The sequence below is a fragment of the Diadema antillarum genome, unplaced genomic scaffold (assembly GCF_040938485.1).
Source record: "Diadema antillarum isolate AM-2024a unplaced genomic scaffold, OU_Dant_1.0 seq00000124_RagTag, whole genome shotgun sequence".
NCBI lineage: Eukaryota > Metazoa > Echinodermata > Echinoidea > Diadematoida > Diadematidae > Diadema > Diadema antillarum.
The window spans coordinates 1,301,935-1,323,721 of NW_027271204.1; the positions used below are offsets into that span (position 1 = coordinate 1,301,935).

The 21,787-nt window shown below is 38.9% G+C and overlaps 1 protein-coding gene across 1 annotated transcript in view; it reads right to left on the reverse strand.

Annotated features, from left to right (window-relative positions):
* Positions 1 to 21,787, reverse strand: part of LOC139727308 (uncharacterized) — a 25,980-nt gene continuing 4,193 nt past the window's right edge. The window contains exons 4-7 of the mRNA XM_071638264.1: positions 20,753 to 20,972; positions 17,731 to 17,877; positions 11,052 to 11,245; positions 1 to 2,095 (exon numbers count right to left, since the gene is read on the reverse strand). Of these exons, the coding sequence (XP_071494365.1) occupies positions 1,940 to 2,095; positions 11,052 to 11,245; positions 17,731 to 17,877; positions 20,753 to 20,972 (717 nt within the window). The 3' untranslated portion in view covers positions 1 to 1,939. The remainder of the gene's footprint in view (positions 2,096 to 11,051; positions 11,246 to 17,730; positions 17,878 to 20,752; positions 20,973 to 21,787) is intronic.

Sequence of the window (21,787 nt, forward strand, 5' to 3'; positions counted from 1 at the left end):
TTAACATAAAAGAGTAAAAACAAAAATAATGGAACATAGCATGACTTTTTAAGAATGCATCCAAGAACCCGTATAGGAAGTCAAACAGGTTGAAAAAGCGCACATATTTACGGAGGTAAATTTTGGGTATGAGATATAACTTCTATAACTTCTGACTTAAAAAAAAAGTACGAAGCACATACGCATAAGTTATTTCTCTTTATGAATGCGAGCTTCACTATGCAGTAGAACAATACTAAAACAACAAATCTTATTACTTTCTTTATTCTTTTGAAAATAAGTGGGAGAACGGTGGGAGAGATGCCTCGTGTTCTTGTCAAAATGTAACAGATAGTGAGCAAGGATCGATATTGGAATATGCAGGCTTCTGACACAAGAAGAATCGTAAAAATATACCAAATATGAAAACAAAGCAAAACATAAACAGAGAAAATATATTTTACCAAGAACATACACGAACCCGGAAAACTGGGGGAAAATTCTCAAAATATGTTATCTAAATATATGCACATTATATCGTAACAGAAAAAAGAAAATTCCCTGTAGAAACACAGTGCTGGATGCTTGTGTTATTTTTCTTCCTCGTGTTTTTTGAATCTCCTAAAACTATGAATATGTAGCGACTTGTAAGCTTTTTAATTCCAGGTTATGCAACAAAAATGTATACCCAGAGGCAAAAAAGAATTACTTACATCAGGTCCCCATTTCGTAAAAGATGATGGGATAGTAACTCTTCCTGGAATGGCAACTTTTAATAACAAAATCCAATCAGGAAGCCGGAGTCTTGCTATTACCATGACAATTGCGTGAGAGTAAAGCCAGACTGACACTTGCACGATTCTGTGGCACGCATTGGCACGACTCGAATCGTGCCAGCGCGCAAACTAGTCGTAAACTGGCGTGAAGTGTGCGTAGAAACCCGTCGTGACTGCGTGCTATGTCGGGACGAGAATTTTGAAAATAATGTTCAAAATTTTGGTCACGACTTGCCACGACAAAATCGTGGCCAAAAGTCGTGCAAGTGTCAGCCTGGCTTAAGTAAGAGTTGCTATCATATCAACTTCCTATGAAATGGGGCTTTAGTTTCATGGATTATTCTCAGACAACAACCTTTGATACCTTCGTCAGGATTAATAATCACTTCTACATGAATCCTTTCTGTCAAAATCAAAATTCGTCCAAATGGAGTGGATTTCTTTTAATAAGTTGGTGAACTTCATAGAGGGGTATATTCAGAGCCTCTAGGAAACAGTAACCGATTTAAGAATCGTCAAGTGTGTTGCAGATGTCATAATTGACAGGGGTAAGTGTGTTGTTCCTAGAGCTGTTGCATTCTGAATTCACATCTGAATAAATAATCAAGCATTGTTATTATCATACACTTCATTTGATATTAGCAAAAATGTACATGCGGGATGTTTTATTTTTTATGATTGGTGACATTCTTCAGCTGCAGCTAACCATAAGAAGTAGGGAAAGTCATGTGCTATTGCATAATACAAATTCAGCATAGTGGATTTACAAAATATAATATAGATTGCTTGATTTTGCTCTCGCGAGATTATGGGGGTCATCCCACTAGACCGACACCCACGAGTCATACAGCCCACGAGTTTGACATTAAGAACATGTCCATTAGTCATACAGCTTACAAGTCATACAGTCCATGATTTCGACACTTGGCAAATAAAGCCCATGATTTCGACACTAGGTAAAAACAGCCCACGAGTTCGACAGATACAACACGGGGCTTAATGTGTCGGTCTCGTGGGCCTTGTTGGCTTAGTGTCGAACTAATGGGCTGTATGACTCATGAGCTAAATAACTCATGGGCTGTATAACTTGTGAGCTGTATGACTCGTGGGCTGTATGACTCGTGGGTTTCAGTCTCGTGACGTGCACCCAGATTATGGTCGTAGCAAGCCCCTGCACATTGCCGTTATGGCACCTGGGTATACCGCTCTTCTGCGTTTGGGATGGATCGGTAAATTTCCAGGTCGTAGCTGTCGAATTCTTTGCCCGCTTCCTGCCCGTCAGCTGTCCTTCCATAAAACACTTGATGATCATCTCCTTGATCGTGCCATGGAATTGTGTCCTGGAAAGTAGATGTGTGAAAAGAAACATAATTCATGCTGATTTCCATTTGTCGGTATATAAATGTCTATTATATACAGGGCTCCACATCAGCCACCAAATTTATATTGTTGTGGCCCGATCGAGCAACTTTGAAATTCAATATGTATCGTTACTTATGTTTTCATTTCGGGTCACTAGGCTACATATCTTTTTTTCGGGCCGCCTACATTTCAGAAATATATCAGTGGTACGAACGGGCCACGATACAAAAAAGTGTCGAGCCGTGATACATATAATACACATTTAGAAAAGAGAAACACTAATTTTGGGTGATGGCGTAAGATACGGGACATGACATTTATCGATAATTCTCACTTAATGCTATATTGTTGTTCTTATTGTTCTTGAATATCTTTGGGTATCATTGCAAGGGTGTCAATAGAAGCAAACTTTCTATGTCTTATTTTAGACCAACAAAGATGACAATGATCCAATGTGTGCATGACATTAAACCCCCGATGAATAATTAGGTGTATTAGTATGTGTGTGTATGTGTGTATGTGTGTGTGTGTGTATGTGTGTGTGTGTGTGTGTTTGTGTGGTATGATAAGTGCGAAATAAACAAGGCCACGTATCTCCAATATAATAATAACGTTGTTTAACTTTGTGTTGATAAATCCATCAAGTAACAATTCTAAAATACGCCTATTTGTTGGGGGAGGGAAAGTAAGGCTACAGAAAACAAAGCAAAACAATAATTAAGTGCGATTCGTTTCAATTGTAGCGATATTTATTTTCATGTCTTCGAATCTCTGATTGTGCTTTTATTTTTGTCTGGGATGTGCTTCTTTGCCTGTTGAGTGAATACATAATTTGTCTATCATTTGCCCATTTGTGTTACTTTTTGTATTTGATTAGGCCATGGAAACACCGAAGCCTTGTCCATAAATTTGAATCCAACATTTTATCAGCACAACTTTAACATGATCATTATCCTGAAATAAACAGAAACTTGTGTTATTGTGGGGGGATCAAAGCACTCTACAGAAAAATCGGAGACATTTTTGTTCTGTTCAATATAACATGCAATTACATTGAATAGGTGTAACGCAAAGCTGTTTACCTGCGTCAAAAACTTAGCCATTTCCTCGTTCTTTGAATTCGTTTGACTCGTTATCATTATTCGTTTTGAGTTTCCTTACTTGGAAGTTGGGTTGCTATTTTGCTTGTCACCCAAACGAAATGGGCTATTGCGGAAGTCAACTATACGTGCATGCTTACAGTTGTTCATTCTTAGTGCTTTAGTGCTTTGTAAATAGGCCTAAGTCTTTTGCTTCAGAGACCATTGTACGATTCGCACAGCATGGGTCCACAACGTCATTTTTTAAGTGCAGTTTCCCATGAAAATCTATTCACTGGGTCATGTATACTTGAACAAGGGGCCTACCAGATAACTTCACAGTACAGTGACACCATTAGCCCATTCAATCCATGCTTTGATGTGCTGACGGTCTCCTACTTCCTTGTTGCATCAAATGTACTGCCTTTTCGATATTTATATGCATTCATAAATGTTTCACAATGATTTTGCTATGAATGTAGTAGAAACTGCACTTCTGTATTGCTCTTTAGTCATATAGTGCTTGGTCCACTTTCTGAATGACACTGATTACATCAATCTACCCATGGTAGTGTTAATCTTATGACTTACAGTTACAATGCACAGAAAAACTTAAATTCTGAAATAACCCTTGATCAGAGAATTCACTTTGATGTTTGCCGCATCTGCATTTCTGGATACATGCACGCTTTGTATCAAATATGTGTTTGCTCCAGTTTGATAGATGGCAATCAATGGCAAGTCCAAGAAAAATATGTGCTCTCATTTTAAAGATAATGACCATCAATAGATAGTCACTATCCCTTATAATTGGTGATTGCGGCCGGGTCAGGAAAGATTGAGCGAAATCCCTCACAGGTTGAACTCATATATATATATATATATATATATATATATATGAGACTCGGTAGCGTCGGGGGTTACAGTTCGTTATTCCGAAAGTAAGTAACTCCTAAGGTTTGTTAATCCAAAAATTAAAGAAGATACATTATTCCGAAAGCTTGCTATTCCAAAGGTTCGTTATTACATGTACCCTTTCATTTTCAGATTAACAACCCTTCAGAACATCGGACCAATAAAACGAACTTTCGAAAGAACGCCACAAATATTCGAATTTAACGAGCTTTTTTACCAGTTTAGGATTAACAAACATCTAGGCGTAGGGAATTTGTGTGTTTCGGAATATAGAACCTCCGCAAAAAAAAAAAAAAAAAAAAAAAAAAAAAACATCACCCGCGTGGGTACCATTCAGTGGGAAGGCTGACCCCATCACTGGCGTAGCCAGGGGGGGCGATGGGGGCGGTCGCCCCCCCCCCCCCTTAGATTTGGACCGGGGATTTGGGAGGCGGAAAAAAAAATGCGTGTATACTGTATGCATGCACATGAAGCGGGCCTCCTTTGCAACCTTTCGTCAAATAAGATATTTTTTTGAATATTTCATTCAAAGTGTGCACCAGGTCGTTGAATTTCAATTTAAAATATGCAAAATCTCTCGTGCTTGGGAGGGGGTATCCCCCTCCCAAATCCTCCCCCTCTGTGCCTCTTTCCCTAGCTTAGTACACTTTTTAGATTTACAAAAAAATATATGAATAATTCTGAGTGCACAAGACTTATCACATACCTTCCAAAAACTCAAGGTTCCCTCATGTATAAGGGGAATTTCCCCTTTTAATCGACCCTTTCCTCCCTCAGTCCCCTCCCCCATCAGTTTTTTTTTTTTTTTTTTTTTTGATTTCCCAAATGTTGATTCCATCAAATGCGTATACGAGATATCTCAATTTCAACCTTAAAAAGGCAAAAGCTCCATCGGAAGGGAAGGGTGGAGATAACACTCGCCCACGCCTTCTCCCTGCTCACCCGCCCCTCCTCCCCCCCCCCCCTTCCGCCATGCATATAAGTAGACTGTGGCTATACCCAGATCGCTTTATTTCAATTCTAAAAACGGAAAAGCTCCGCGAGCGGGAGGCGGAATTCCCCTTCCCCTAAGCTCTACCTCACTAGACTTTATACACTGACACACAGATGGTGCACATTCGGAATAAGAGCTAAATTCCGTGATTTTAACACTTCGATGAAAAAGTATTGCACCAAAAATTTGCACCAGATCGCTGAATTTCAGGTCTGAAAACGCAAAATCCCCTTCGTGTGGGAGGGGATATGCCCCTATCTACAACCTCGTGTGCATGCTTTTTCTGTTTGATTGCTGAACAGACAGCGTTCATGATATTCAGTGTAAGAATTAATACAAGAAGTGTATTTAAATATAGGCAAATTGTTCAATAATAATCTACACTAAAATATACTGCAACCTCAAACAAGTGGGACTGCTTCAACTCGTTAAAACACGCAAAAACATGCATCAAATTGCACCATTTTGTAACATCAATATGCAAAAAGTTCTCACCGTGGGAGGGGGGACACCCCCCTCCCACACCCTCCCCCTCCCCCTTCGCTCGCTCCGCTCGCTCGGGTTCAGTCGCTTTCATGATATTCAGTGAAAAGAATTAATACAAGGAGATTATTCAAAATGATACCATTTTATATGCAAATTGTTCAATAATAATCTACATCAAAATATACTGCTACCTTACACTAATGTTACTGTTTCACGTCGATAAAACGCGCAAAAACATCCATCAAACTGCATCATTTGCAACATCAAAATCCCAAAAGTTCTCACCGTGGGAGGAGGGACACCCCCTCCCACACCTTTCCCTCTCCCTTCGCTCGCTCCGCTTGCTCGGGTTCAGTCGCGTTCATGATATTCAGTGAAAAGAATTAATACAAGAAGTGTATTTAAATCATACCATATTATAGGCAAATTGTTCAATGATAATCTACATCAAAATATACTGCTACCTTACACTAATGTTACTGTTTCACGTCGATAAAACATGCATCAAATTGCATCATTTGCAACATCAAAATGCAAAGAGTTCTCACCGTGGGAGGGGGGACACCCCCTCCCACACCCTCCCCTCTCCCTTCGCTCGCTCCGCTTGCTCGGGTTCGGTCGCGTTCATGATATTCAGTGAAAAGAATTAATACAAGAAGTGTATTTAAATCATACCATATTATAGGCAAATTGTTCAATGATAATCTACATCAAAATATACTGCAACCTTAAACAAGTGGGACTGTTTCAACTCGTTAAAACACGCAAAAACATGCATCAAGTTGCACCATTTGCAACATCAAAATGCAAAAAGTTCTCACCGTGGGAGGGGGTACACCCCCTCCCACACCCTCCCCCTCCTCCTTCGCTCGCTCCGCTCGCTCGGGTTCAGTCGCGTTCATGATATTCAGTGAAAAGAATTAATACAAGAAGATTATTTTAATGATACCATTTTATAGGCAAATTGTTCAATAATAATCTACATCAAAATATACTGCTACCTTACACTAATGCTACTGTTTCACGTCGATAAAACGCGCAAAAACATGCATGAAATTGCACCATTTGCAACATCAAAATGCAAAAAGTTCTCACCATGGGAGGGGGGACACCCCCTCCCACACCCTACCCTCCCCCCTCGCTCGCTCCGCTTGCTCGGGTTCAGTCGCGTTCATGATATTCAGTGAAAAGAATTAATACAAGAAGTGTATTTAAATTATACCATTTTATAGGCAAATTGTTCAATAATAATCTACATCAAAATAAACTGCTACCTTAAACAAGTGGGACTGTTTCACGTCGATAAAACGCGCAAAAGCATGCATCAAATTGCACCATTTACAACATCAAAATGCAAAAAGTTCTTACCGTTCTTCACGGGATTAGAGCTCGGGAGTCTTATCCACTATGCCACTGTGCCCTCACACAGCAATGGTCACTGCCATGTGGAAAATACTGTTCAAGTATAGCAAGTACGGCACAGGTGTTAATTTGTAATGTATTAAGCCTGACTCCCCGTATTGAGCTCGTGCAACCGGTTATAACAAGGTACACGTTATAGTAGGTTTCGTCATTGCTCTTTCCGTCTCCTTTACGTTGACGACATCACAAAATACAAGAAACGTATAGAAGTAACGGTGCTCTATGGGAGACCAAAGAAAATAGAAATGAAACGATTATTTTGTTTATAATTCAACTGAAAAAAAAAAATCCTTGATTAGTCTTGTAAAGACCTATTTATATCAACGGAAATCGCCAGGGACATAAAAACGGAATCGGATGCCATGTTCACAGTTCCGTTAACGATGAATGGTTTTGGTCGCAGTCATGTTATTTATCATGTTTACGTAAAACCTTTATAAATCTGGTGCTTTATGTCGTGTGTCATTTACAGAGTAATCTAACAGTAATAGAATCGTAACAAAAAAAAATGTCAGGATTCATATTCTTTATTCATACATATATAATGTTCATATTTATATGTCTTTGTGTTAGTCCACGAGTTTGGTCAAATAAATATCATTAATGGTCGGAGAACAGAACTAAAAAATCCTCTGGAATTTATCATGCTCAGTGGCGTATCTAGGGAAAACGGCGCCCGGGGCAAGCGCGAAAATTGCGCCCCTAATTTCTGAAAAAGTGTTCAACCCCAACCCGATCCCGGGTATATTAGGGACTTTAAAAAAAGGTCCGCATGGTATGCTTTTTCAAGCACCTAAGAGGGGTCTTTTGAGGGTGATTTAAATGAAATAAATTTTGATACATTTTGGCGAGGGAGCGCAGTGAGCGAGCCGAAAATTTTTGTATTTCAGCTTACAAAACATGGAATTCATGTCATTTTTTCTTATTAAATCTTAAAATTCTAATCTAGATATAGTGACGGCCTTATAGATAACGATTTATACCAACAAACTAAGGACTTGAAGAAATACTCTAAATTAGTATGCGCGAGTCAGCCGAAATTTGTATACTTCTGCGTCATCATTACGTTTTGTTCTTATCTTCTTCTTTTTTTTTTGATAAATTTAGGCGAGCGAGCACAGGGAGCGAGCCGAAATTTTTTGTATTTTAGCTTACAAAACATGGAATTCATGTCATTTTTTTCTTATTAAATCTTACAATTCTAATCTAGATTTAGTGACGGCCTTATAGATAACGATTTATACCAACAAACTAAGGACTTGAAAAAATACTCTAAATTAGTATATATGCGCGAGTCAGCCGAAATTTGTATATTTCCGCGTCATCATTACGTTTTGTTCTTATCTATTTTTTTGATAAATTTTGGCGAGCGAGCCGAAAACTTGTGTATTTCAGCTTACAAAACATGGAATTCTTGTTGTTTTTTTGCTTATCAAATCTTACAATTCTAATCAAGATATGGTGACGGCTTTAGAGATAACGATTTATACAACAAACTAAGGACTTGAAAAAAATACTCTAAATTAGTATGCGCGAGTAAGTCGAAATTTGTTTATTTCCGCGTCATCATTACGTTTTGTTCTTATCGTCTTCTTTTTTTGATAAATTTAGGCGAGCGAGCACAGCGAGCGAGCCGAAAATTTTTGTATTTCAGCTTACAAAACATGGAATTCTTGTCTTTTTTGCTTATTAAATCTTACAATTCTAATCAAGATACAGTGACGGCCTTATAGATAACGATTCATACCAACAGACTGAGGACTTGAAAAATACTCTAAATTTGTATGCGCGAGTAATGAGTCGACATTTGTATATTTCTGCGTCATCATCACGTTTTGTTCTTTCTTTTTTTGTTGTTGTTGTTAATTTTTGGCGGGCGAGCGCAGCGAGCGAGCCGAAAATTTTTGTATTTCAGCTTACAAAACATGGAATTCGGAATTCTTGTGTGAACACAATAACACAATAAACATTGTTATTTGTCCGTGTCATCATCATGTTTTGTTTTTATCTTGTTTGATTTGGTTTTCTGCCCCCTTCTCCCTCCCCCCCCCCCCCCTCCTCCTCCCCCGTCCGGGCAAGTTTTTTTTTTTCCCTTCTTCTTCTTCTTCTTCTTTCTTTTTTTTTTCTTTTTTTTTTTCGTTTTCTCGTTTTTTTGCGCCCCCAAGGAGTGGCGCCCGGGGCACGTGCCCCCCTTGCCCCCCCCCCCCCTAGATACGCCACTGATCATGCTGCACTTCAACACCAACAAAGCATTTTCAAAGCACACATTTTCGCGCACCCTGCTCTTTGGCAAAAGGGTTCTTGAATTTAGAAATACTTGACAAAGGACAGAGTGCCCGAAAAATTGTGCTTAGGAAATGAATTGTTGGTGTTGAACTGGTGCTTGATTAGTCGACGCTAAAATTAACAGAGGTAAAAATGTCAGAGGTAAGACAACAAAATCAGAGGTAAATTGCCAGAGGTAAAACAGGGTTAGAGGGAATCATACCTGAACGATGGTAGAGGTATATATCTGAGGAATAGATGCCACATTTCATATAATTATATTACGAAATCAACAATTGAAATGATAAAGGTTTATCTTATTTGAAAGAGTAATAATGTGATAGTTTGGAGTGCATATGGTAGTAGACTGATTTGGAATATGACACGTGTATTGTTTTTATTTTTACCATTCAAGCAATATTTTTTTTCCAACTGAAACATAGACTTGTATTATTTTGCGTATACATGCATATATATGTAACTTTATTATTGTATCATTTGATATCATTTCCAAGTTGTGTGTATAATTCATGATTGTGATAATAACCTAATTCATACTGTGCTGTGTTCTGTTGAAAAAAGGAGAATGAAATAAAATGAAATTAAATGAAATGAAATGAAATGAAATATTGATGTCTGCCATTTCTTTACTGTGTCTTTTTGTCTTCCTTTTGGTTTATTTTTTGAGTAATCTGTTTTTCCGTTGTTTCAACTCCCCCGTCATAAGCATTACAAAATGAATGATTTATAGACGTCTATAGGAGTCTATGAAATTGCATTCCAGAAGGGCGGAATCCGGCCGTATAGCTACTGCTCCCGAAAGTAATTCGTCACAGATCACTTTGACTTTACTAGATTCCCACGTCTAATTTCTTTCGGCTATGCCCACGTATCGATCAATCTTTAATTCCAGCAACTTACGTACAGATTTTGTAGGACAATATCAGACGCTCTGATTGTGACATTCTAATTCCACGACTGGCAGGCTAGACAGTGTTAATTATAAATATCTCCTGCCTCGTACGTAACAAGGGTTTTACCTCTTGACTGCCTCAAATGGAGCGTGTAAAGATGTACTGCAATCAAAACTACATTCCTTCCCACCGTTTTTTTTTTTCTTCAGTTATTAATAAATGGACAGAAAAAAAAACCCGATTTTTGGCACGGCCTATTTGTTTCTGCGCGTGGTCTCCGACACAGTCAAGTGTTTCTTATTTGGCATTAATTTGCATACACCATGAAAAAAAATACGTCAAGTGAACTTTATCATGTGGGGGGGGGGGGGAGAGGATGGGACTGCAACTAACACGTGCACCATGTCTGCATGAAAGAAAATTGAAAAGGGGATGTGTTTTTCAGCGGGCGGCTAACGGCAGGCATTCAAATCTCTGCGCACAATTGCATTCAATTCAATCAACAATACTAATCTGAGTTGAAATATTGTGTTTGTGTCATGTCTTCAGTGACAGACAGTCTGATGGAGCAAGACGAAAAACAGGAAAGCAAGCCAGTGATAAAACAAGCATTTTATAACTCGTAAAATAGCAGTCTATATGCGTGCAAACCTCAGTTCACCTTCATTTCTGCGTTTCTGCTTATTTCTTTGTTGTGCCATTAAATACAACTCTGAAAAGTGTGTAGATGAGGTTAAACAACATGTGAATGATAATAATGATGTCCCTACGTAATCTGCATGTACTCCTAAGGTCGGGAGAACGGAGCTAAAGGAGACACAAAAATAATAATGTATGGACAAAAAAACAATCAACTCACTTCTACTGTCGACACGCTCTTGTCCTGCTTGCCGTTGGGCCTTCCACCTCCCTGGTTGGGCTTAACCGCGGCCCTGTCCCGAGACTTCGCACACGCCAGGGCTATTCTCTGTCCGCACGCAATTAGGATAATGGCGACTAGCAGCATTGTGCCTACAATGACTGATACAGTGATTGTCACCACCTTCCAGCTGACTGTACAGAACCAAAGGCAAAAACAGAGAACAACTGTCGGGATTAAATTACGCTACATTACTTCATCCACGTTTCTTTTTCTATCCAGGTATTGAAACTTATGAAAATATGGTCATAGAAACTGAAGTCTTTGTGGAAGTATCCAAGGAATCTGAAGAAAAATTATGTGAAAAAATAAGTAGAATTTACAGCACCTATCTAGATATTCAGTAAACCACACAAATGATGTTGAATCAACGAAAGGTAAACATGCATTGCGGCTGGCATTTTGATCTTTATTCAGTTACTTTCCGATAAGATATAGTGGGTGTGCATTGAGAGGGATATCATACCATGTAATACCCTTTTACTTGTACATTGTTACGGGGGAAGAGGTAGGATTTTGCGTACTAGAAGAAAGATTAACAAAGGACATGCACTTTGCAATTTAAACTGATAATCACGTATATGAATATACACGTATACATAAGATTCAGATTTCTGTTAAAAACAAAACAAAAACAAGTCATTTCGTTGACGAACTTGACGTTGTCACTTTCGTGCACGAAATAGGTGGATTTCGTAACGAAAGAGATCATGCGACACCTGGCGCCCCATACTTCATTACAAGCTTAACCTCAAAGTTATAGGGATCACCGTCTGAACGTAGCTGTAATGTGATATATACTTTTCGAACTATCAAGGACCAACATTTGGAAATATTTCTTGGAAAACCTAGTACCTATTCAAGAAACACAATATCAATATTAAAGAAATGAACAGTAGCAGGTGCATTGAGTGGGTCATGAAATAGGGAAGATTCAGTCATCGAGCTATCAAAGCATATTGCGATGCCACCTTATGAGGAATAGCTGAATGGTGCACCATTTCGCTGGAAGTGATTTGAATATGAAAGCGTAAATCATTATCGTTTCACTAAATCCATGCATGATTGATTCTAAAGTCAGGTTCCATTTTTGGTCACAGTTTAACCCTCTGTCTAAAACTTGAACTTTACACAGGATCCAGCGATGTGCATGTGACTGTGTGCTTACAATGTCCCTGAACAGTGAACATGAATACCACCTTTTCAGAGCCCCTCTGCTAATTAGGCTTCTTGTTTCTTGCTCCAAGGCACATGAATGCTTTATTGATAATGGAAGATGGATTGCCCTAGGCACTGCTATTTTGAATTCATCGTGAAGGGTAACATGCACTTGCATACACTATATTTCAGGATGAATGAAGAGTAGCTGTGATTGTGGCATCCCTCATGAATAGTAGATGATAAAACATTCAATAACAAAGCATTCAAACCCTGTTTATTGTCTGGTGTTAACCACACACTCCCATATACTAGTACACCAATTGACCCGTGTGCAAAGTTGAAGTTTTGTACAGAGGGTTGAAAATACAGCAAAATCCGAACCCTAACTTAAAATCCTTTCATTTTCTAATTACCTCCGACAAAATTGAACATGCCTATTCAGCTTTAATTGCTCATATCAATGTTAATGTTATCTTATGTAGACCTATAGTTTTTGAACTATTCAGGATAAAAAGTGGGAAATGCTATTGTAATACCTAGTAAATGAATGGGCGACAAATTTGAGGCTGTAGGAAATGGCTAATAACTAATTTTACTGGGATATACAGGGCATTAATATCAGGAGATTCTTGTTTGGATACACAACAGCGGTAGAGGCATAGACCAAAGATTAACACTGTCTACAATTACGTGATCTGTAGTACGCGCTAAAAAAGAATGATAACAACAAAAACAACTGCAAAAACCAAAAGCTTATTAAAGGGATGGTACAGATTTGGTTGAGATAGGGGGATTCAGATTGTAACTTTTTGCGAAATAATTAGAAACTATTTCTGAAATATTATTAAAGAACATACAATTCTAAAAGGAATTCAAAGTTTATCTGATGAGAATTGTTTTTAGAATTGCTGAGATGTCCAAAAACAAAGTAAAATATAGGATCTCTTCGGGTCTGTCCATCTCAGCCATTTCAAAGCCATTTTTTATCAAATACACTTTTCGCTCATTCATATATCATTTGTGGTTTCTTGTTATCTCACAAAAAAAAATGAAAATCTGAAGCTCCATCTCTATCAAAACTGAATACCATCCCCTTAACCCCTGATAAACTATGCTAATGCAGATAACATTCTTATATTTGGACGATACCATTAAGAGGCAAATACTCTTATCATTGCAAATATGTTATCTGAATTATTGCTCTGCTAGTGCCATCCTCATGGGACCACTATTTACCATCCACCTTTTATAATACGCACGGAATCTCTTTTCACAAATAATTATGGTGAACTGAATACCTCGCACCTCTTCTTTTCCACGCTCCTGTATAGCTCTGGGGCGTATCATCGTACTTTGTCCTCATTGCATATCGCAAAAGTTAATAATTGTACCACTACAAAATAATTATGAGTAAGTGTGTGTGCTTTCAACAAATATTTCCCTTTCTTTATACCCGTTATACGGTATGTTAACCAGAGAAATGTGGACAGGGGACGATCTAATGTTTGTAAACAAACTTCCCGGATTGTAGATCAAATACGGGGTCACCATATGGCAGGATATTTTATGGTTTTACCCGGCGCCATATTGTGTTTACTTTATATACACAGAGTCCCTTACTAATCAAGATTATCTCCTCGGAGAGATTGGTAAGAGCCAATTTCATATACAAGTTCACTTCGACTGACTGTCGTCAAACAAGCGGAGTGGTGATATCTAGATTGATGATGTTTGCGTCAAGTTGCTCTTTTCGGCTTTACTTGCAACCGATTGCCATTCAGTTGCAATAACAAATAAGAACTTGACGCAAGCATTATCAATTTGAAGAAAAAAAAGCGGTGCAAGCTGCCATTAAGGAATCAGAAGCATCACTTGCTATTGGACGGACGTTCGGTAGTGTGTTTGGATGTGAAGCCTGTCTAGCAGTCAGGAGGTCGCTGGTTCGCATCCCACCCAAGTAATGTATATACCCATGACTTTTGCAATGGCTAGTGCTTAAAAAGACATAAATCAGTTGTTGCAATAACAATGATGTGGATACTGGATGTTAATGATGTCTGCATAGAAAGTGCGATATCGGTCACAATTCTGAAATTAGATTATACATTTCTGTGTATCACTATGAAAAAGAAAAGAAGATGAACACATCCACATACATATTCCGATTTGATATGACCATTCACTATAGGTTTTTGTTTTTCTTTTTCTTTTTCTTTTTAGGGTGTAGTGGCTCGGCAACTAAGACACTTTGGGAGAGGTGATTATAGTTTTCAAATCAAATCAAACTAACACACAATCAAACCAACAAATAAATCAATTATTGCAGAAAAATAGAATCATGTGTACACATTGAAGAGTTATAAGGTCATTCCACCAAAGTCTGTATATTTTGATCATTAGCACTGTCCCATGAAATCATAATCATCATTATAATTATGTTTCTATGAAATAGAAGTCTGAATTGTGACTGTTTTATATATCTATCCTTTTTGTTTAGCGTTCCATTTATCCAAAGTTTTCTTTTTTCTTTTACCCTGTGCAGTATGGAACTTAGACTGTTTTATGAATCTATGAATTTATTCAGTATTTTTTAAATCTTTATTTCCCTTTGAAATTGATATAATATGTCGACTTTGAACGACCTACTTCATTCCGTGTGAAAAATATGCTTCAATTTCAGGAGAGTCGTGACCCATAAAATTCAACATGCTTCAGATGGAGATCATTATAATACACAAGTATAACAATTAAGGCAAGTGTCGAAATGTGTCTCGCCCACAAATGTACCACAAGAGTAATAAAACCTAACTTTGACTGTTATAAAGTGGAAACAAGGCAAGGTGTTAAGTACAACAAGAGATTTGCGGTGATCTTCAAGAGACATGTACCACCAAAGTATGGTCGCAAACAGTCCTATCGAGCAAAAGTTATAAGCCATAATCGAAACGCGCCGTAAAAACTTAGCAATGGCCCCTAAAAGTTCATTGACCCCTGTTTGTGACCTTTGACCTTGTGGTGACCTTTAACTCCCCATGGGACACCTACCATTTAAGATTGGTCACAAACGGACATACCAATCAAAAGTTATGAGCCATAATCGAAACGTGCCGTAAAAACTCAACATTGGCCCCTAAAAGTTTGTTGACCAATGATACTGTGACCTATGACCTTGTAGTGACCTTCAACTCCTCAAGGGACACCTACCATGGTACCATGTTTAACTTTGCATAAACACTCTTCACTCCAAGTTTGATTGACATTGAAGCACTAAGTTCAAAATAATTTTTGTAGCATTACGGACAGACGAAGGACGGATGACGGACGGACGACAGAGAAGTATTAAGATAGGTTAGGGGAGTCCATTTGAATTATGTTATACATCATTTTAAAGCTTAGGGTCTGCTTTTTCAAAATCTCCCCTCAACTAAAATCCTTTTTGTTGGTTTTGTGATATGGGGTCACATATTATGTATGTACATATACATGTATATACATATACACTTATGTATAAAAATATAAATGTATACGAGGAGTTTAAAGCCATTTTCGATAGTTTCATAGAGCGGATGTCATACAAAATAAAGTCTTCTCAAATATACTACATTAGTAAGAAATATTTAAAAAATATTATCAAGATTGCCGCATGTATTTGAATTATTTCCTTTGCTTCCAGCATATTCAAGCCAAGATATCTGAAAATGATACCAATGAATGTATCTGTTTTAGCATTTAAACTCGTCACATGTACATACATATACGTGCAAGAAATATCATTGTCGTTAGATAACTGTTGTACCTAGCTGCCCCTACCAACAACAAAAAAAGTGCCTCATGATTTTTTATTTAAATTACCCAATACATTACGGATTAAATCGATTACGGGATGCCCTTTGCTCACACAACAATTCACAACTATAAGGGATATGATTGTTTAAAGAATTAACAGTTATATCATATGCCTGCAGTTATGTTCTCTAAAATGTACATAATAATCATGCATTAAAAATTAGTGATAGAATATCACAATAACACAATTTCACTGAAAAAAAAAAATCACCGGAATTACAACTGTAATTATCGATTTAATGGACAAATTGGGCCGAGCAGCATCCACCGATATTCCGCGTTAAAACGTAAAACGCATGCAACACGCTATAGGAGATGTTGTTCTAGAGCACGATCTATCAACATGTAACGTCCTACCTACCCCTTCAGAAATAAACGTCGTTTTCATACCATCGAAATTGTGTACACGTTTGATCTCAAAACACTTAATAACAACTTATTATCCTGGCAAAACGGGTCAGTCAGAAAAGTTGTTGTAATGAACTATTGGTAAATACAGCATGGACTTCCCATTAAAGGCAGCCGATCGCCATCCCTAATGGTACGTAAACTCCGAACGACCGAAGTTTGTGCGTGCAATTGCGCAATGGCAGACTCGGTGCTATATCCATAAACGTGTGGGACAATGCTACCACTGAGACAAGTGTGTGTGTGTGCGTGTGTGTGTACGCATCATACACAAACATTGTCACCGCGAGCTGCGGTGATTGGAGGAGAGAGGCCAGAAGACGCTGCGGCGTGTGTGTGTGTGTGTGTGTGTGTGCGTGTGTGTGTACGCATCATACACAAATATTGTCACCGCGAGCTGCGGTGATTGGAGGAGAGAGGCCAGAAGACGCGTGGCTCTTTTGGCCTCTCTTCATGCGCATGCGCACTGAGAGTGTGCGTCCATTCGGAAGCTCTCGGGACAGCCATTTTGGGTTAGGAGATAAGCACAGGGAGCTCTCTTGTAGCCTACCGTATTTTCGCTGACCCATTGAGCCAGCGCTATTCTCATTCGGGGGTCACTACATTTGATACAGAATGGGGGAGGCAGCGTGTTGCGTTCGTCTCCGTGCCGCACAAACCACTCGCCACGACTGAGTGTCTTTAAGTTTTGTTTTTGATAATCACGCGAACACGTGTAATCCGAAGTTCTCGGGTTCGAATCCCGATGAAAACCCATTTTCTTTGCTCAAAGTTTTCACTATATATATATATATATATATATATATATATCAAATGGTGGAAAATGAATTTGGAACTCTTTTCAGAACTATGTTTCGGTTTTGACCATAACCATAATGTAACCCCCCCTCCAACACACACACACACACACTCGCACATATGCCTACATTGAACCAGGGAGGTTATTGTACATCGTTAAGTGTGTGCGTGAGTGTTTGCATGCAATGAAACATCTGCATGTGTTTGTGTGTTGTGTGTATGTTGACACAGGTGCTATAGCCGAGATATTATGTATCAGTGATATCGTTTGTCAGCAGCAAATAGCGACTACTTTTAATTAATCCTTTCTGTGCTAGGAGCTTTGGACAGTGTGCACAAGGCTAAAGGGTTTTCTGTACCAATTGACCCTCAAAGCACGCAAAGGATTAGCACCCTAGGGACTTACAGGTTGCGCAGTCTCTGCCGGGGTACTGCGCTTCGGACCGGTCGATGTAGCCGTCCCAGCACTGGCAGGTAAAACCGTTCTCCGCCCGGTCCATGCAGTTTGCCCTCGGAGAACAGTTGTCAAGTTCAAGGGCGCACTCATCGGTAGCTGAATGGACAGGTTATTAAACACTTTGACTTTAAAAATCTATAATGACCACAAACAGTTCCCTAAGGGCTGTTGTCGTTAAACGGTTCGTGTTTACATAATGGTGGTAGCAGAAGATAATAATAATACTAGTACTTTGAGAATGCTAATAACAGTTATAAACTAAAGAAGAATATGAAAACACTAATGAACGGAAAAATGTTGATAATAACAATGCAATTATAAGAGTAGAATAGAGCTGCTCGTGTTTGTTTTCTGTGTGGTTAGCATTCCATCATATCTGTCAGAAGGAAAGGAAGCAATACAATTTCAAGGTATGTAAAACGTAGTTAGATGACCTTAAATAAACAGAACTTATGGAAAAACAGGTGACACACCAGTCACCCTTTGTTTTCAACATCGGTATATCAATCATATCTAAATTAAACACATGACAAGTTCCGTTTTCGGTATCAGGTACATGCAAATTTCATACTGGGAGCAGAGTAAAGAGAAAAAAAAAACAAAAACAGCCTCCAATTATTGCTGGAGTTATTATTGTTAGAATCAGAAACATAAGAGAGAAAAACCTAAATATCATAACCGTGAATATGTATAGGGGCCTACATTTTTTTTATATCCCTCACAAAATGCATCTCGTCCTCTGATTGGTCGAGAGCACTGTAAACAACAAAACATAATTCTACCATACAAGTGCGCGAAAAAGACTATACTCCCTAGGGAAATGGTAAAAATTATATACCTCATTTCTAGAATCCTCTCATCTGATTGGTTAAAAGGGGAGTCATGAAAATAGCTGTGCCCTATTTTTTAGTTACTGTGACCGGAGCGCGGGCACAGTTCGTAAATAGGTTTTAGAGACAGTCGCGACCCCGTACACATAGATCGCCCATATGTACGCACCAATGATACAACCACCGCGCATTCGATCAGCGTGCTGTAAAAGAGACTAGCGGACTGGTTTGGAGACAGTCGCAACTCGCGTAACCCCGTACATACACATAGTACACACATAGATGATCACTCATGTACGCACCAATGATACGACCACCGCGCTGTCTATCAACATTGATTACAAGTGCTGTAAAAGAGACTAGAATCTATATTTTCGGTATCTATATTTCGGAATCTATATTTTCGGTATATAAAACAAATAATAACTGCTTGACATTCGGGTCACAGTTAAAATTATGGGCCCTCGGTGATGTGAAAACCATAACCATGCCCTCAGCTTCGCTTCGGGCATAGTTACGGTTTTCACATCACCTTGGGCCCATAATTTTAACTGTGCCCTCATAAGCAGTCATTATTTGTATACTATACCACGCTGGTGATTTTCGCGCCTTTTTTGCTTCGCGTCGCGACGCGAAATATTTCACGTGTAAATGAATGGGTATCGCAGCACCTTCGCTTCGCGAGAGATTTCATGTACAAATGAATGGGTATCGCGGCGCCTTAGATCACTGCACTTCGCGAGAACCATAAGGCACGCATACACTCAATGCGACACGGGTTACGTTAGAGAGACTCAGACTCAGACTCTTATAAAGCCCTCATTCTACGTTACAACAGAGTAGGCGATATCGTAGATCTATAATTAGACAACAATAAGCAAGCTAGGGTACGGTTCTTCGACGTACCGTAGGCCTTTGGGGAGTTCATGCTTCGCCGTTTGAAAGTTGGTCTCGCAGTTCACTATTAAACTCGAGCGACCCACCCAAAAGATGTTGACAAACGAAACTGCAGTATAGTAGGCCTGCTCTAACGTTAGCGCTAGTTAAGCCTAACGTTAGTTCTACCTGTCTAACAGTAGGCCCTATTTCCCGTAATCTCATTCCTAATAATTATTTTTTAGAGTGTCTAACGAGTAAGTTAGAGTCTAACTTGTTCACTGTTTACGTTAGAACACCGTACGAATCACACGAATTTACAGTGGCACTCGATGCTTTAATTGCTAGAATTTTTCCAGTGCCTATAATTTAACCTTATACGCTGTTACTGAATGCTACCCAAATTTACAATGTATACTTGCATTTTAACAGGAAATGATAGTCCATATTCATGTACAGACATGACAGCTAGGTAGAAAGACGACAGAAAACACAATCAACTGCAGCTCACAGTCACATCGTTGATCAGCTCGAGCACGCACATCACCGCACTGGCAACCGAACGTACTTGTTGACAGATCGGATAGGCGTATTGCATGTATGAAGCGCGTAGTGAGTTTGCAGTTTGTGCATGTTTACAGCAATGCACCGAGTACACTTCATCAGCGGCTGAGCGCGCAGTTGTCTCTTCATAGTACGCGTACGCGCTGCCCTCCTGCTGAGCTGCTTTCCCGAGCGTGAATGACTAGTCAATCTTCTTGAAAAGTAAAGCAAGATGCCCTTAAAAAAGAGGTAAATTACAGAATACCAGCAGTCGAATACTCTTAAATTCATTGGGAGGGATATAAAACAAATATACCAGGCCATTTTTTCGAGGCACCGGTTGAAACTATGTGCCTTCGGTGACCTCATGCGCATAGTTTCAACCAGAGCCTCTCAGGCCTGGTATATTTGTATAATGTTTTCTCGAACAGACACTCCATAGCCAAGGGATCTTCTTATGAGCTGTCCCTAGCAAACCCCGTGGTAAAGTTTTGTTTTTGTTGAAAAATCATATAATTTATGTATATATTCATTTGATTTTATGAATGTTTGACATCATTCGGTTTCCAATAATTATTCAAACTTCGATTGTTTAGCAATGTTAAGTCTTGTTTCTGATCTTGTTTTGCAGCTTTAGGGGTTTCAGTAGTAAATACAAACTTGATACTCTGTGTAACATACAAGTGATATGAAAGTCTACTGAACTATACTGATCAACTCACGATTCACTTCCGTCAAGCTTGGATCGATGGTAAAGTTGGTTTCGGTAAGCCCGAAGAAACCGTTCTCCACCAGATCGAGTGCGGCATCAATTCCGTCCCGGTCCAGCCCGGTAGTGTTGGCGAATCCCACCCGTACCGTGGCGATGATGGAGCCGTCGACGAAACTAATGACCGAGCAGGACTTGAACCCCAGAAAGAAGTTATCCAGCGCTCGGGAAAGCTACACACACAATTTCGTAGAGAATGTTTGAAATAGTCATTGGTTGCCCCACCTTATGATTATTCTAGCTCTCTTAGGCACGTTTACACCGAGCGCGGTAACGGCTACGGTCCAGTTTTGTTTTGCTTTGGTTTTTTGTTTTGTTGTTGTTTTGTTTTGTTTTTTCCCATGGTGCGCCAATAGGAACCATGTCTGATTTTGTAACCATCTTATCACTTCCCAGCTGATAATTCAGTTACAAGATTAATCTTCAACTGGTGATTTTGTTGCTCTTGATTTTGACATAAGAATTACATTTTTGGTAATTTTGTACCGAATCATTGATTCATTTTTTTTTAAACAGAACCAGACATGATTCCTTTCGGCGTACCTTTTAAGTAAATAGCAAAATACCGGATCGTTGCCGTTACCGTGCTCGGGGAAAACGCTCCCTTAGACTCCAATTATTATCATATCATACTGACTTAATGAAGATACACATTGATGCTTAGACCATTATTCCAAGAGACTGCTGATACTATGCTGATACAACAACATACTTTAAAAACGAAAATTGTGTCATGAAATCTTCAACAGAATATCAAGAAGAGCCTAATATATGACAAAATACTTGACCAGAATTTCAATGAAAGCGTCATTTAGTTTTTATAGTCTGTACATTGTGACTAGTGTTTGTATGAAACAACCAACACAAGTCGGATTCATTAGACTATGATACTATACATTTCGGTAGGTGACCGTAAGTAACAAACTTTGCTTCAGACAAGTGACCGATGAGAAAATATTTGTAGAATGGTGGTATAAGACCAGGGATA